The sequence below is a fragment of the Polyergus mexicanus genome, unplaced genomic scaffold (genome assembly GCF_030449975.1).
Source record: "Polyergus mexicanus isolate NDT 795.1 unplaced genomic scaffold, iyPolMexi1.0 SCAF_11, whole genome shotgun sequence".
NCBI classification, from domain to species: Eukaryota; Metazoa; Arthropoda; class Insecta; order Hymenoptera; family Formicidae; genus Polyergus; species Polyergus mexicanus.
The window spans coordinates 4,801,352-4,815,690 of record NW_027223331.1 but is presented as its reverse complement, the minus strand read 5'-3'; the positions used below and the strand labels follow the sequence as shown (position 1 = coordinate 4,815,690).

General features: G+C 29.4%; 1 protein-coding gene across 1 annotated transcript; it reads left to right on the top strand.

Annotated features, from left to right (window-relative positions):
• Positions 1-5,383: 5,383 nt before the first annotated feature.
• On the top strand, positions 5,384-14,339 carry LOC138937845 (uncharacterized). The gene is made up of 11 exons (XM_070304494.1): positions 5,384-5,478; positions 5,901-6,049; positions 7,048-7,106; positions 7,235-7,376; positions 7,486-7,650; positions 9,650-9,793; positions 13,030-13,188; positions 13,278-13,336; positions 13,419-13,560; positions 13,628-13,795; positions 14,047-14,339. Exons 2-11 carry the CDS (start codon positions 5,909-5,911, stop codon positions 14,266-14,268), a joined length of 1,401 nt encoding a protein of 466 aa, XP_070160595.1. The 5' UTR covers positions 5,384-5,478; positions 5,901-5,908; the 3' UTR covers positions 14,269-14,339.

Below are 14,339 nucleotides of genomic sequence, written 5' to 3'. Positions count from 1 at the left end.
TTAGTATTCTTGTAGCTGACATCGAGAGCTTTCCAAAACACTATAATAAACTATTCTTTCATTAAGTACTTTTTGAGTTATTTTATATTTTAATCTGACATATTTTGATATAAAAAATTAAATATCATGTAAAATATTTAGTCTTTGATAATCTTACCGTAATACTTCTATGTACAGAATAATGAGACAAAGCAATTAGTATAAAAAAAAAATTGTTTTTAAGAAAATTATTTACAATGTATTTTTTTAAACAATTATTTGTTTTTTTTGGCACTAATTAATTTGTCTTATTATTCTGTACATAGAAGTATTACGATAAGATTATCGAAAACTGAATATTTTACGAAATATTATATTTTTTATATCAAAATATGTCAGATTAAAATATAAAATAACTCAAAAAGTACTTCATGAAAAAATAACTTATTATAGTGTTTTGGAAAGCTCTCGATGTCAGCTACAAGAATACTAAACAAAAAGTGGGGATTTCCATTCAAGATTTTAAAGTTGACCTTCACATGACCTTCAAATGAGTTTCCAAGGTCAAATCATTGTCACCATCTTATGGCTCCCTTGAAGCCACACAACTTTTGTTTAAAACATTTTTCGATTTAACGCAGTGTTTCTGAGATATTTGAGTGGGTCTTTTAAAATGGGACACCCTGTATGTATATCAGATGCTCCCGGATTAAATGGCCAAACTTGAAAAATGAATTTAGGACCAAAACAAAAATAATTTTCCTCTGAAAACATATTTGGAAACGCTTCATTCAAGAGATATCGACAGAATATCAAAATGTTTCTTTTTTTTGTATTGAAGACTGAAGATTATTAATAAGCTTGTGTTTGTACTGTAAACAAAGTAATTTACTAACATCCAATCATTAAAACGGAGGATATTGCAAGTGTGTGAAGAAATTACTGACACGCAATGTCAATTAGCCACTCGTTCTCTCATCGATAAGTGCAATACTTATCTCCGGGATGAAGGCCATTATTTTGAACAAAGCATTTGATAATTAATTTTTGATTACCATAAAGCAATAAAGATAAACCTAGATTATTTTGAGATTACTCATTTCTATAACTTAAGAAGTCAATATCTTTCGAACGAAGCGTTTGCGAGCAAAGGAAATTTTTTTTTATTTTGACGTTATACATTTTTTCATATGTATTTCAAGGTTGGCTCCCATTAACTCGAGAGCACCTTGTATATACAGAGTGGGGCATTTATATCGAGACACCTAAATATCTAAAAAATAAAGCAAGATGGAAAGAAATGTTTCAGACAAAAGTTGTTCGGTTTTAAGGGGGTCATAAGATGGTGTCATTTGATCTTAGATAGAAGCGCTTCGGACATTTCAATGTCAATCTTGTTTTATTTTCTTTACACCAATTGATTTAATTATAAAAACTATACAATTATGAATAAAACAAATTACGAACAATGAACAATTACAATAACGAGTGATATTTATACTAAATAAAAAATGGGGGTTTCCATTCTCAAGATTTTAAAGTTGACCTTTACGTGACCTTCAAATGATTTTCCAAGGTCAAATCATTGTCACCATCTTATGGCCCCCTTGAAGCCACACAACTTTTGTTTGAATCATTTTTCGATTTAACGCAGTGTTTCTGAGATATTTGAGTGCATCCTTTAAAATGGGACACCCTGTATATCGCATCTGTAATTTAACATCTTATTCGTTTTTTTGCACATCTTTGATAATAATTATTAATTTATGAATTATAATAAAAGATACAAGTTATATCTGATAAATTATTATAATATATAAACACTATATACTTTTAAATTAATAATTAAGTATGAAATAGAAAACTTTTATTTTTTAGAATAATATTTTTAAACTTTATTTTTATAACAGCATGTTTAAAAATATTTTCTACATATAATAAAGGCTTTTAAATATTGAATAGCAAATCAGTTTTAACGGTGTAATATGTAACAAGTTCTGACAAATAAATTCGATTTAGCCGCTTGTAATAATTGACATTATTAACATAACCATTTTCTGTTAGTTTTGTGATGAATAATTTGCTTTGTATAAAATTTTCAAATTGTAATTTCGTTAAAAGTTTAAACATTGACCGAGCCACAGCTCGTTAATAAGCTCGATAGAGCTACAATACTTATGCAAGAATGCATCTCGCATTCTCCGAAGAAGTTGCTAGATGGTCAACCGCGAGCAATTAAAATCGCCCATCCGGTTTTGATCAAACGTATCCCTTGGATATACACAGTATGCTAATTCAGAATCATATTTATATTTTATATTATCTCGTCGGATATGTGTGTGTGTGCGTGTCCTACATTAATCTTTCGCGTATTACTAGATAAGAATGGATCATAATTTTACATCACCTACTCACAATCAGCAATAGATAATGTTGCATTTGTTTGTCACATTTGTAACATTATAATTTATATCGGAATTATATCAGATATTTTTTATTTCATAGATATCTTACTCGGAATTATATTTATGTAATACAAAGATAATATAATAGTAGCTATTATATACTAATATTTCATAAAATAAGATTTTTGCGTTAACTTTATATTTAAATATTTTTGAAACTGTTTAATATTTTTGAAACTATTTTAATTTAATTTTTATTATCATTTTTTTTTATTTATATAGAAATATGGAATTATTTTGATACAAATAATCTAAATTTAAAAAAGCGTAAAGTGCTAAAAAGATTTGATAAAGAAGTAATTTGAAAAAGATAATTTTAGTGTCCCAATTGATGATATTAAAGATTCGAAGAACTTATTGATTTGTAAAGTTTATTAAATATAATGAAACTATATTAATGCGCTATTTGTAACGTTACGTGCATAATTAAAGCGTTGCATAACGGAAGAAGCAGAGAGCTAATGCGTCACGTATATATCCAATTATGTACGAAGCATTCAGAAATTATATAATATATTGAATTACAGATTATTTACAGGATTTTTTAACAAATATGAAATATGAAGAGTTAGACGTTAACAAAAAAAGAGTTCACTTGCTTTTGATATTATTAGTAATTTTTGAACAATTTTTGCACTCATTTATTACATCCGCTGTGTGCGATATATGAAACGTACAATACATCGGTGCGAGAAGGCAATCCTTGAGGCTCAAGGACACGCCAAGATTCGCATTATCCTTGCTATCGAATAGTTATTTCTTCCTTGTTTCTATAAAAGGCGGGATTTCGCAGAAATATCTAGCTGCGCGACTTATAGAGATGAGTAAATTATTTGAATCGAAATCGAATCAAAGATGAGATGAGATGCGATTAATGATAGAGTTAACAATGTATGAGTAATATTACTTATGTTACGCGAGTATATCATCTCTTTTGAGAACGAAGACAGTCATAATATGATTCACTTGAGTTTTTATTAATATGTTAAATGATATTGCAAAAATTAGATATATTGACAGTTCAAATATTTAAGGTTTTAGCAGTGAATACTTTTATGCGATTTTATTTATTAGGTATAAATTTTGTATCAGATTTATCTTCAAAGCACAAGAAATGGTAACATATATTTTAAACTTTCTGAAATGATTAAACTATTTTGAATTTATTAAAATGATTAAACATTAAGCTATTAAAAAATGATATGTTTTTTTATTAAGTGTACAACTTCGCTTCCGCCGTTTTCCTATAGATGGCTTTAGCGGTAAGTAGTGGTCGAAATAAATAGATCATAGACGTCATGCAATAAACTTGGGCATCTGTCAACATAACCCCATAGAAACATTAGTCGATTTGTGTCTGCATCATAAAGTTATTCTCGATTGAAAATGTCAGTTTACGAGCCAGATTCTTGTCATTTGCGGGAGGTTTTAATTTTCTGCTTCAATATGAAGAAATCTGTGGCCGAGGCTCATCGAATGCTCTCAAATACTTATGGTGAAGCCGCTATTAGTGAAAGAACGTGTCGTGAGTGTTTTCAACGCTTCAAGAACGGTGATTTTCACGTCGAAGACCGGCATAGCGGTGGAAGAGAGAAGGTTTTCGAAGATGCAGAATTGGAGGCATTACTTAATGAAGACTCGAGTCAAAGTCAATAAGAATTGGCACGATCATTGGGAGTGACTCAACAAGCAATAACTAGTTTTTTACAATAAAGCCTCGAATTTCGGAAAAAAAAGGGCGGAAGCAAAGTTGTACACCTAATACAAAATCTTATATTTATACAATTTTGATAAAAAAATTACTGTATTATTACTAATATTTACTATTACTAAAATTACTACATTTAATATTATTCTTACGCAAACTTCTTATGAAAACTTGCAAACTCATGTACAACCGTATAATTATATATCTCGTTTTGCGTCGAGAGCACAGGGTGATATGGGATGGATCTCGCTTCGCGCAAAAAGTTGTAAACCCCAAAAGAATCATATAACTCGGTAAATCCTTTCCGTTAAATATCTCAAAAACTATACGAGACCGCCAAATAAAACGAAGTGAATATTAATAAGCAATCAAACTCTCACAACATACGTGAAGATCAAGGTTGAAGAAAGATGATATGTTATCTATTAAGAAATTAATGTCACTGAGAAAGATATAAGTTATTTGTTTCTTCTGGATGCTTCTGTCGATATTACTTAATCTTGCTGAGTCATTTATCGAGCGGCACGGCAATATTGAATCTTTAAAATTTTTTTCACACCATCCAAAGAGTAGCATGATCAGCAGTTTTCACACGGTGACGAATCATGGGCACTTTGGGTCTAATTAAAGCCGCTGGTTCAATTAGCGAATGAAAGAGTAATACTTAAAAAGCGTTAATAAATTTAAAAAAACACACACACACAACATCTATTGTAATATATCAAGTTCTAAAATCTCTGAACTTGCGAGATTTATCAGAACTTCTTTTTTTTTTTTAAATAAAACCGATTTATCAAGAGCATATCTTTTATGTCTTAGTATGCAAATGAGCGTCGTGTCACATCGAACGGTAGCTATTCCCGTTTTGCTAGCAAAATATTGAATAATAAACTTATGCAAATCACATTCTTTCCTTCCAATGAGCTGCAAAATTTTTCAGAGTTAAATATCGTCACCGTTTTGTAAGCAAGAATAAATGAATAGTTAAGCACAGTTATCGCTTTACGTAAAATGAAATACTGCGTTAGGTCAATAATTTCCCAGTTACCGATTTAGATACAATGTTTTTTTATCGTTGCAAGATTGTTATATAATAGAAATTGTCGATTATCGATTGTCGAGTCACGATGAAGAACAACAACTCGAAGTAACTTCTGCAACAAGCATACTTGCATCGATAGCGCATAATTTATCTTGCTCTAGCGTGCGTAATATTGCGAGACTGTCCCCTGTTACGCGGGCTCTATAAATAGATGGAACAAGCAAGTTGAATAGACAGTCTACAGTGTAATCTCGCTGCCGTTCCTCCGGAGACTACAATCTCAGGTTCACTCTCTCTCCTTCATCCATCGAATAATTCGCCGGAATAATTCGCCTTGCTAAAATTGACAAGAAGCGCTCGTATCATTTTTATAAAAATAGAAATTTATGAAATTATTTGTCACGCGCGTGTCTATTGAGTGCAGAAATGATTGTGTGAAATTACAACATTGTTATATCGTAGAGTTCTAGAATTTTAGAATTAATAAGTTTGATTTTATATAAATAATCGATGACATAAAGTAAGATCCGTTAAATTTTATACATATGTTTGAAAAAATATTGCAGATTATTTAGTCTTATACGCGTTAATTATAATCGGAAGTGTAAAAGAACCCTGGTGATTTACCGTCGATAATTATTTCATGTCGCTCAAATATTCGATCACACCGGCTACGTTATTAATAGCGCGTCATCCATCTTTGCAGATTTAAAAATGCCTATTGATCTTTACCAACTTCCTGGAAGTGCGCCGTGTCGTGCCGTGCGTTTGGCGGCGGCAGCGATAGGGGTGAATCTAAACTTGAAAATCACTAATCTTATGACCGGTGATCATATGAAACCCGAATTTCTTAAGGTAACCTCAAATAATGAACTCCGAAGCAAAGCATTCAAAGATATTATAAACAAATGCTAGATTTTTAATCATAAACTCGTAACGGATTAATGTTTAAAAATTTTATTTTTGATAAAAAGTATTTAAACAGGATGAATCAGTTAGTATTACGAACTTATTATTTCATACAAATGTTTCATACAAAAGTTTTGTGACTTCGAAGAGGATGTGAGATGGTGGTCATTGGTTTGCGTGTGTGATCTTGGATAGTTGTTTGACTATGCGAGGATCATCTGATCATCACCTTCAATTTCTTAAATGAAAACTCCATAAATCAATTAGTGTAAAAGAGAAAACAATAATTGTTAAAAAAAAATACATTGTAGATAATTACATACTTTTTCTTAAAAACACTTATTTTTTTTTTTTATATCAATTAATTTATTGTCTCGTTATTCTGTAGATAAAAGTACTGCGGTAAGATTATCGAAAACTAAATATTGTACAAGAAATTTTTTTTTTTTTTTTTTTTCATATCGAAATATATGTCAGACTAAGATATAAAATGACTCAAAAAATATTTTATGAAAAAATACTTTATTATAATAGTATTTTGAAAAGCTCTCGAGATAAGCAACAAGAATATGCATTGAAAAATGGGGATTCCCGTTTAAGAAATTGAAGATAATCTTCGTGTGATCTTCAAACGACTATCCAAGATCAAACCAATAACACCATCTTATGTCCTCTTCGAAGTCACAAAACTTTTGTATGAAACATTTTTCTCTGAAATTCTTCGTTTCCGAGATATAAGTTTGTAACACTTTCATTGACTCATCCTGTATATAAGTAATAATATAATAGTTAATAACGTTTAAAAACTTTTTAAGAAGTATAACCTTTTTTTGTGCATGTGTTTTTACATTTCATCAATTAGTTTGTCGAGTAAATAAATATTCGAATTGATTTGATCTTTTAAATAATGATCTTATGTGTCTGATATATATATATATATATAGATGAACCCACAACATACAATACCTACACTAGATGACAATGGTCTTTATTTGTGGGAAAGGTAAAACAGAAGCCTCAATATCTTGATCTCTAGAGCTATAATATATATAATATAATATCAATTTTTTATTATTTTTTATTATAATTATTTACTTATTTTCTTCATCGAGATTTGTGTACATTTTGTAGCCGTGCGATCATGACGTATTTGGCCAATCAGTACGGCAAAAATGATTCTGTCTATCCAAAAGATCCAAAGAAACGAGCTTTGGTCGATCAGAGGCTATATTTTGACTTGGGAACTTTATACTCATCATTTGCCGATGCTTACGTAAGCTATTTTTATATTGTAATACTTGGTAATTTATACTTAATGCATAATAATTGATAAAATCGATAGTAATATATATATATATACATCAAGATAATATTAATTGCAGTATACGTGGATATTTGCCGGCATTGCTCCGGATCAATCAAAACAAGATAAGATGAACAACGCGTTGTCCTTCTTGGATAAATTTTTAGAAGGTGAAAACTACGTGGCAGGGAAAGCTTTAACTCTCGCTGATCTTACTTTAGTTGTTACCGTTGCTAACTTTAAGGTAAGAAATTAGTTTCCTGCACACACAAACGCACATCATCAATTCACTGATAAAACAACGAATCTACATAACAATATATTGAAGGAGAACGAAGTATTCTTGTGGACTTAGATAATATAAAGAGAAACGCGACTTTACACAAGAAAACATTTTTAAAAAAATATATATACATGTATATATATTCCTATTATTCTACGCTATATTAAGCAAATTTTTATGGTTTTTTAAATTTACAGCTTTATTAACACATTTAAATTTGAAGCTTTTTAGATAATAGATTTGAATTAATTGAATTATTATTTTAAATATAGCTCGCATTCCAACTGGCTATATAATAGTTATGCATCTAATTAAAAATTATCCAAATCATGTCGAGTTTGATGTAATTTGTCGCAAAAGTTTCATTAATCCATTAAAATTATTTAAAAAAAAAAAATTAATTAAAGATATAAAAACTTTAGTTTCTTTATTATGTTAACAAAAATAATATTATATTTTAAAAAACAATAGAAAGAAAACAAAATTTGTTCTTTTTTGTTTTTAATGAGAAAAACATGTTTTTTTTTAACTTTTTTCTTTTTATTAGAATAAAGAAAGATTTTTTTGTATTTCTAATTGCTGTACATCACGTGAACATACATTATGCAATCTCTACACATACATGCAATCTCTACAAATACATGCACGTACATATTATGTATATATTTTGCTATAGTAATATCAGAGTTGGGAACGTTACTTTATAAAAGTAACCCGTTACCGTTATCGTTACTTTCTCTGAAACGTTACCGTTACTCGTTACCGATTTTAAAAAGTAATTCGTTACCGTTACCGTTACTCAAAAACTAACAAATCGTTACTATTTCCGTTACTTTGTTTATAATATATTAATTCGATACTATATAATATATTAATATTAAATTAATATATTAATATTAATATAATATATTAATATAATATATAATATTAATATTAAATTAATATATTATAATTAATACTAATATAATACATGAAAAAAAGTTTAATATAACTTTTATAGAGAATTTTATGCTCTATAAGATCGATAATAACTATTTTCAGTATGCGATTTATCATTAACGAGATATTTTGCAAAAACCATTTTTACAAAACTTTGACACGCTGTAGCTCGAAAAATATCTATCCTACAAAAAAAAGTTTGAAATAAAAAAGGTGGGGAATTTTGTTCTATATAAAAACAGTTATGACTATTTTCGTCGTACAATTAACCATTTATGAGATATTTGACGAAAACTAATTTCCCTCTCTCCCCCCTCGCCGAGCCAACTTGCATTTATGCTCAGGGGGCACCATTGAACAATTCCCAAAAGAAAAATTGTTTGCGTAGAATTTTGCAGCAAATCTTTCTAAAGGCGGACACGTTAATGTTGCCGCACTTTTACAGCAATGATTGGTAATAGATTTGCAATCTTTCAATGAAATTATTCTGCAGTATATTTGCAATCTTTCGGTGCTGTATAGAGATCTATGTAGTATGTACATATATGATATATACAATACATATAAAAAAAATGTATATACAGAATGTGTATACATAGATTGTACCAATCATGTACATATGTATCCATACGGCACAGAACATTGCAGCAACATTTGCAACATTGCCGAAATGTTGCTACAATATTGCAATGTTGCTGCAATGTTGTTACAATGTTCTGTGCTATATATCACATATTTTCTATATACATAAATCTGCTTACATTTGTATGCATCTATCACATACAACGTATATGTATTTAATCCATGAAATATATGCATGGGAGTATACAATATACGTAAATGTATATACATTGTATATACAATATTATGTATATTTTAATGTTTTATATGAATACATTCGCTGGAAATACATACATTGTTCCATGCGTATTAATATACGCGTGATTATAAGTTTTAAGGTAAAAAAATTGTATATTATGAGACCAATAATTTTCAATTATCAACATTTTTTCTCTTGCAGCTTGTGGACCATGATTTAAGTAAGTATGGTAACATTTTGAAGTGGTTTGCCAGGATTCAGGCCGAAGCTCCTAAATATAATGAGATCGAAGGCGAAGGGATGAAAACATTTAAACAATTTATCGATGATATTAGAAAGAAGAAATAATTTTTTGACGCTGATTTAATGCTCGCACAATGCAAACATTGTATGACGCGTTATTATCTTCATTAATTTTTATTGATTTATGTATTTTTACTATTTTTATTAATTTTTATCTGCGTTACTCTCTCATACATATATTTTTATATTGATTATATTTATATATTTTTTTTATTTTGTGCAAATTAAAAAAATATAATTATTAATATAGATTTAAAATTTAAATTTTTAATAAAATTAAAATATTTATTTTATTACTAAGTTCTATTTTATTAATTAATCCTGAATTTTTTTAAACAAAACTAAAATAAATTTAAAACTATAATAAAACTATAATATGAGAAATAAAGAAATTCAAAAATATTATATGTACTTTTTATTATAAATAAATTTCATCTTATTGTTAGATAATGTCATTTTATAAATAATATAAAATCGTATCAATATATTTGCTCTCATGATTCTGATTGAAACAGAGTCGTCACCGGTGTGACAATTTTTTGTTCGCCTTGGAAGAAGAAAGAAAGAAAACGCTCTGCGAATTACTTGCACATAAACGCTTCTATCGCTTCTGTTAAATTTCTGGTTGCCTCTTTATAAGTAGTCCAATCACTTTAGAATTTCTCTTCGAAAAAAGTCCGAGCTAGCTGAATTTCGGTATGTATTTTCATTTAGCAATTATAAATAATATATCAAAAAATTCCCATCAATCCATTATACGGAAAAAAAATGTACAGCGAATAATAGATATCAAAAATGAGTTTTTAGTAAATATGTCCGTATCTATTGGTCCTATGATTAAAATAGCTATTATCAAATGTATAGATTAGAAAATTTTCTACAAATAAAGTCATATACCTTTTTTTCGTACAAGCAACTGTTTTTACGTATTATACGACTTATCAAATTGAAGCCTATACGTTTATGAATAATAACACTGTCCAACACCATTTTGCAATATGAGCGTAAACAGTCATTTCCGTTCTATTTTTGTCTTCTGAACATTAATCCATTGTCCAAATTTGACTATCACTTCATAATTTTGAGAAAAATTGTGTCAAAGGGGCCAAAAATGTCGACGTTTTTTCTCAAAATTGTAAAGCGATAGCCAAATTTGGCCAACGGATTCGTGTTCAGCAGACAAAAAATACATGAATTTAGAAATTTCCAATTGCGATCTAAAAACGATTCTAAGGAGCGAGATCATCCGTCATATGTAGAGCTGCTTTTTTCTTTATTTAACCATATTAATAACATTTTGAAGAAATATTTTTTTTTCAAAGACTTTTGCCCTTGTCAATCTAGAGTCTTTGATTCTCCAATGCCAAAACGGCTTATTTGTGAACACAATTGGTTTACTTTAATATTTATAGCCATCTGAAGTTTGTCGATTTAAGTCTGGGACATCCTGCATATATTACATATATGTAAGAGAGACGAGAAATTATTAAATATTATACGTACCCCTTACAAAGGTAAAGTTGTAAATTCTTGCCTCAATATTGGCCACTTAACAATGAGAAAAGTTTTAACATAGTTTGAGGACTCTGCCTTTGGAGAATCTTGATCAAACTCGTGGCATGGCTTTGTTATGAACAAAAAGTCTTTGCGGCAAGTGACCAAAACAAAATCTTCCTCTCTCCACTTGAAATCCTGTTAACAGGTAAATTCTACATTATTGATTGGTGCTGTAGACTTGTTATGTATAAGTATATGCGCAATATTATTCTTTAATAATTATAGCATGAGAACTCTCACTTGTGTTTATCGTATTTTGTCGGTAATTACAGAGATACATAAAATGTAGAAAATAGGCAAAAACTTCGATCTTCCCTCTTTTTTCCACGTTATCAATTTATGCGCCAAATGTAGTGTATAAAAAAATTTAATATCATATTTCTTAAAAATTATTCTAGCACTTTTAAAATTACATATAATGTAATAGAAAACAGAAATATATTTTTTCTCAAATGCTTCTTTAAATTGTACTTTATATCTTTTACATATAAAATATATATATATATATACAAAGTGTTCCATTTTAAAGGACCCACTCAAATATCTCAGAAACACTGCGTTAAATCGAAAAATGTTTCAAACAATAGTTGTGTGGCTTCAAGGGGGCCATAAGATGGTGACAATGATTTGACCTTGGAAAATCATTTGAAGGTCATGTAAAGGTCAACTTTAAAATCTTAAATGAAAACCCCCATTTTTTATTTAGTATTCTTGTAGCTGACATCGAGAGCTTTCCAAAACACTATAATAAAATATTTTTTTATTAAGTATACTTTTTGAGTTATTTTATATTTTAATCTGACATATTTTGATATAAAAAATTAAATATCTCGTAAAATATTTAGTTTTTGATAATCTTACCGTAATACTTCTATGTACAGAATAATGAGACAAATCAATTAGTATAAAAAAAAAATTGTTTTTAAGAAAATTATTTACAATGTATTTTTTTAAACAATTTGTTTTGTTTTTTTTTGCACTAATTAATTTGTCTTATTATTCTGTACATAGAAGTATTACGGTAAAATTATCGAAAACTGAATATTTTACGAAATATTTTATTTTTTATATCAAAATATGTCAGATTAAAATATAAAATAACTTAAAAAGTACTTAATGAAAAAATACTTTATTATAGTGTTTTGGAAAGCTCTCGATATCAGCTACAAGGATACTAAATAAAAAATGGGGGTTTCTATTTAAGATTTTAAAGTTGACCTTCACATGACCTTCAAATGATTTTCCAAGGTCAAATCATTGTCACCATCTTATGGCCCCCTTGAAGCCACACAACTTTTGTTTGAAACATTTTTCGATTTAATGCAGTGTTTCTGAGATATTTGAGTGGGTCCTTTAAGATGGAACACCCTGTATATATATATATATATATATATATATATATATATATATATATATATATATATATATATAAAGAGCTATCTATCCATCTATTTCTGATAAAGGTCAGACATCGCTTATGTCCGTAGTACTGAAACATGTCAGTATATCGATTGATAAAAAGCTCGTAACTTTATTCAGTTCAGTCTTGCACGAACCTGGAATCGCATGTGTATTCTCTTTTTTGCGAAACAAATATTTTCCTTATGAAATAATTTATAATTGATAACAGGGTGACTTGTAAACGCGTTTTACACGCATTGACATAAGTAAAAAAAAAAAAAAAAAAAAAAAACGTATATCCATAAAAATAACGAATTTTGAATAAAGTAAGGCCAAATATGCCTGTGCAACTGTATTATTTGCCTTCGAGTCCACCATGCCGAGCCGTAATGCTCACGGCGGAAGCGATTGGACTCGAAATGGAACTGATAATGCTGAACACACTGGCTGGTGAACATTTGACGTCAGAATATGAGCAGGTATAAAAATTAACAACTCTTATATCATAGAATTAATAGATAAAATATGAATGTCTAAAATGTGGAAAGCACAATTCTCTTTTTTCTAGTTGAACCCACAGAAAACAACTCCCTTTCTAGTCGATGACGATATCAAGATATCAGAAAGGTTTGTATAGAAACACTCGAACAATATATCTATGGACGCATCTCCCTTGCGTTGTCTTGTTCATTAAAGTACGATGTTCTAGTCGAGCTATTATGTCTTATCTCGTTGATGAGTACGGCAAGAATGATACGTTATATCCGCGGGATCCAGAGGCACGTGCTCTAGTCGATCAACGATTATACTTCGATCTTGGCACGCTCTACGCGAGCGTGTTCCATTATTACGTACGTCATATACTTAATTATCGTTGAATAAAACGGCCGAACGATCTCACGATGAGTTCCGTCACAGATGCCCGTGTTAAAAAAGCAGACCGATACATACGATCTGGCGCAATATGAGAAAATGACGGAGGCCTTTCGAATTTTGGACAAGTTTCTCGAAGGACATGATTACGTGACCGGAGATAATTTGACGATCGCCGATCTTGCCTTGGTCTCATCTGTTACCACAGCAGAGGTGATGCCCTGTGTTGGATATTATGCATAGTCAATAATCAGCTATTTCTAGAATAAACTATTATATTCACCTTTTTTCGCGTAGCATTTTTCTTTGATATATACTTTTGAAAGATTATACGCACTGTTTTATACATTGCATCTCTCTCAATAATTTTATTGATATTCGAATCAAATTGCTACTTGCCAACATGATACATCCAAGATTTATCTTCAAGATATTTAAACATATCGATTAATTTATTACATCAGGCTTTTGGATTTCACTTGGACGATTATGAAAATGTTATTAATTGGTTGGAAAAAGTTCGAACATTTGCACCTGGATATGAAAAGGCTAACGGCGAGCCACTGGAAATGTTTAAAAAATTCGTAGAAGACTCGCGTGACGAAAAAAAAGACGAAGGAGAAGAAGAAGAAAAGGAAGAAGCGGAAGAAGAAAATGAAGAAGCGGAAGAAGAAGAAAATGAATAATATATTATATCAAATATATTATTTCTAATTGTTTGCGAATACAAGACAGTGAATAAAATGCTCGCATAGTA

Bases quoted from the DNA above. Each gene is read 5' to 3' on its own strand.
- LOC138937845 (XM_070304494.1), top strand. From the start codon at position 5,909: ATGCCTATTGATCTTTACCAACTTCCTGGAAGTGCGCCGTGTCGTGCC. The intron at 13,189-13,277 runs GTATAAAAATTA...TCTTTTTTCTAG, and splicing joins TGACGTCAGAATATGAGCAG to TTGAACCCACAGAAAACAAC. The intron at 13,796-14,046 runs GTGATGCCCTGT...TTATTACATCAG, and splicing joins CATCTGTTACCACAGCAGAG to GCTTTTGGATTTCACTTGGA.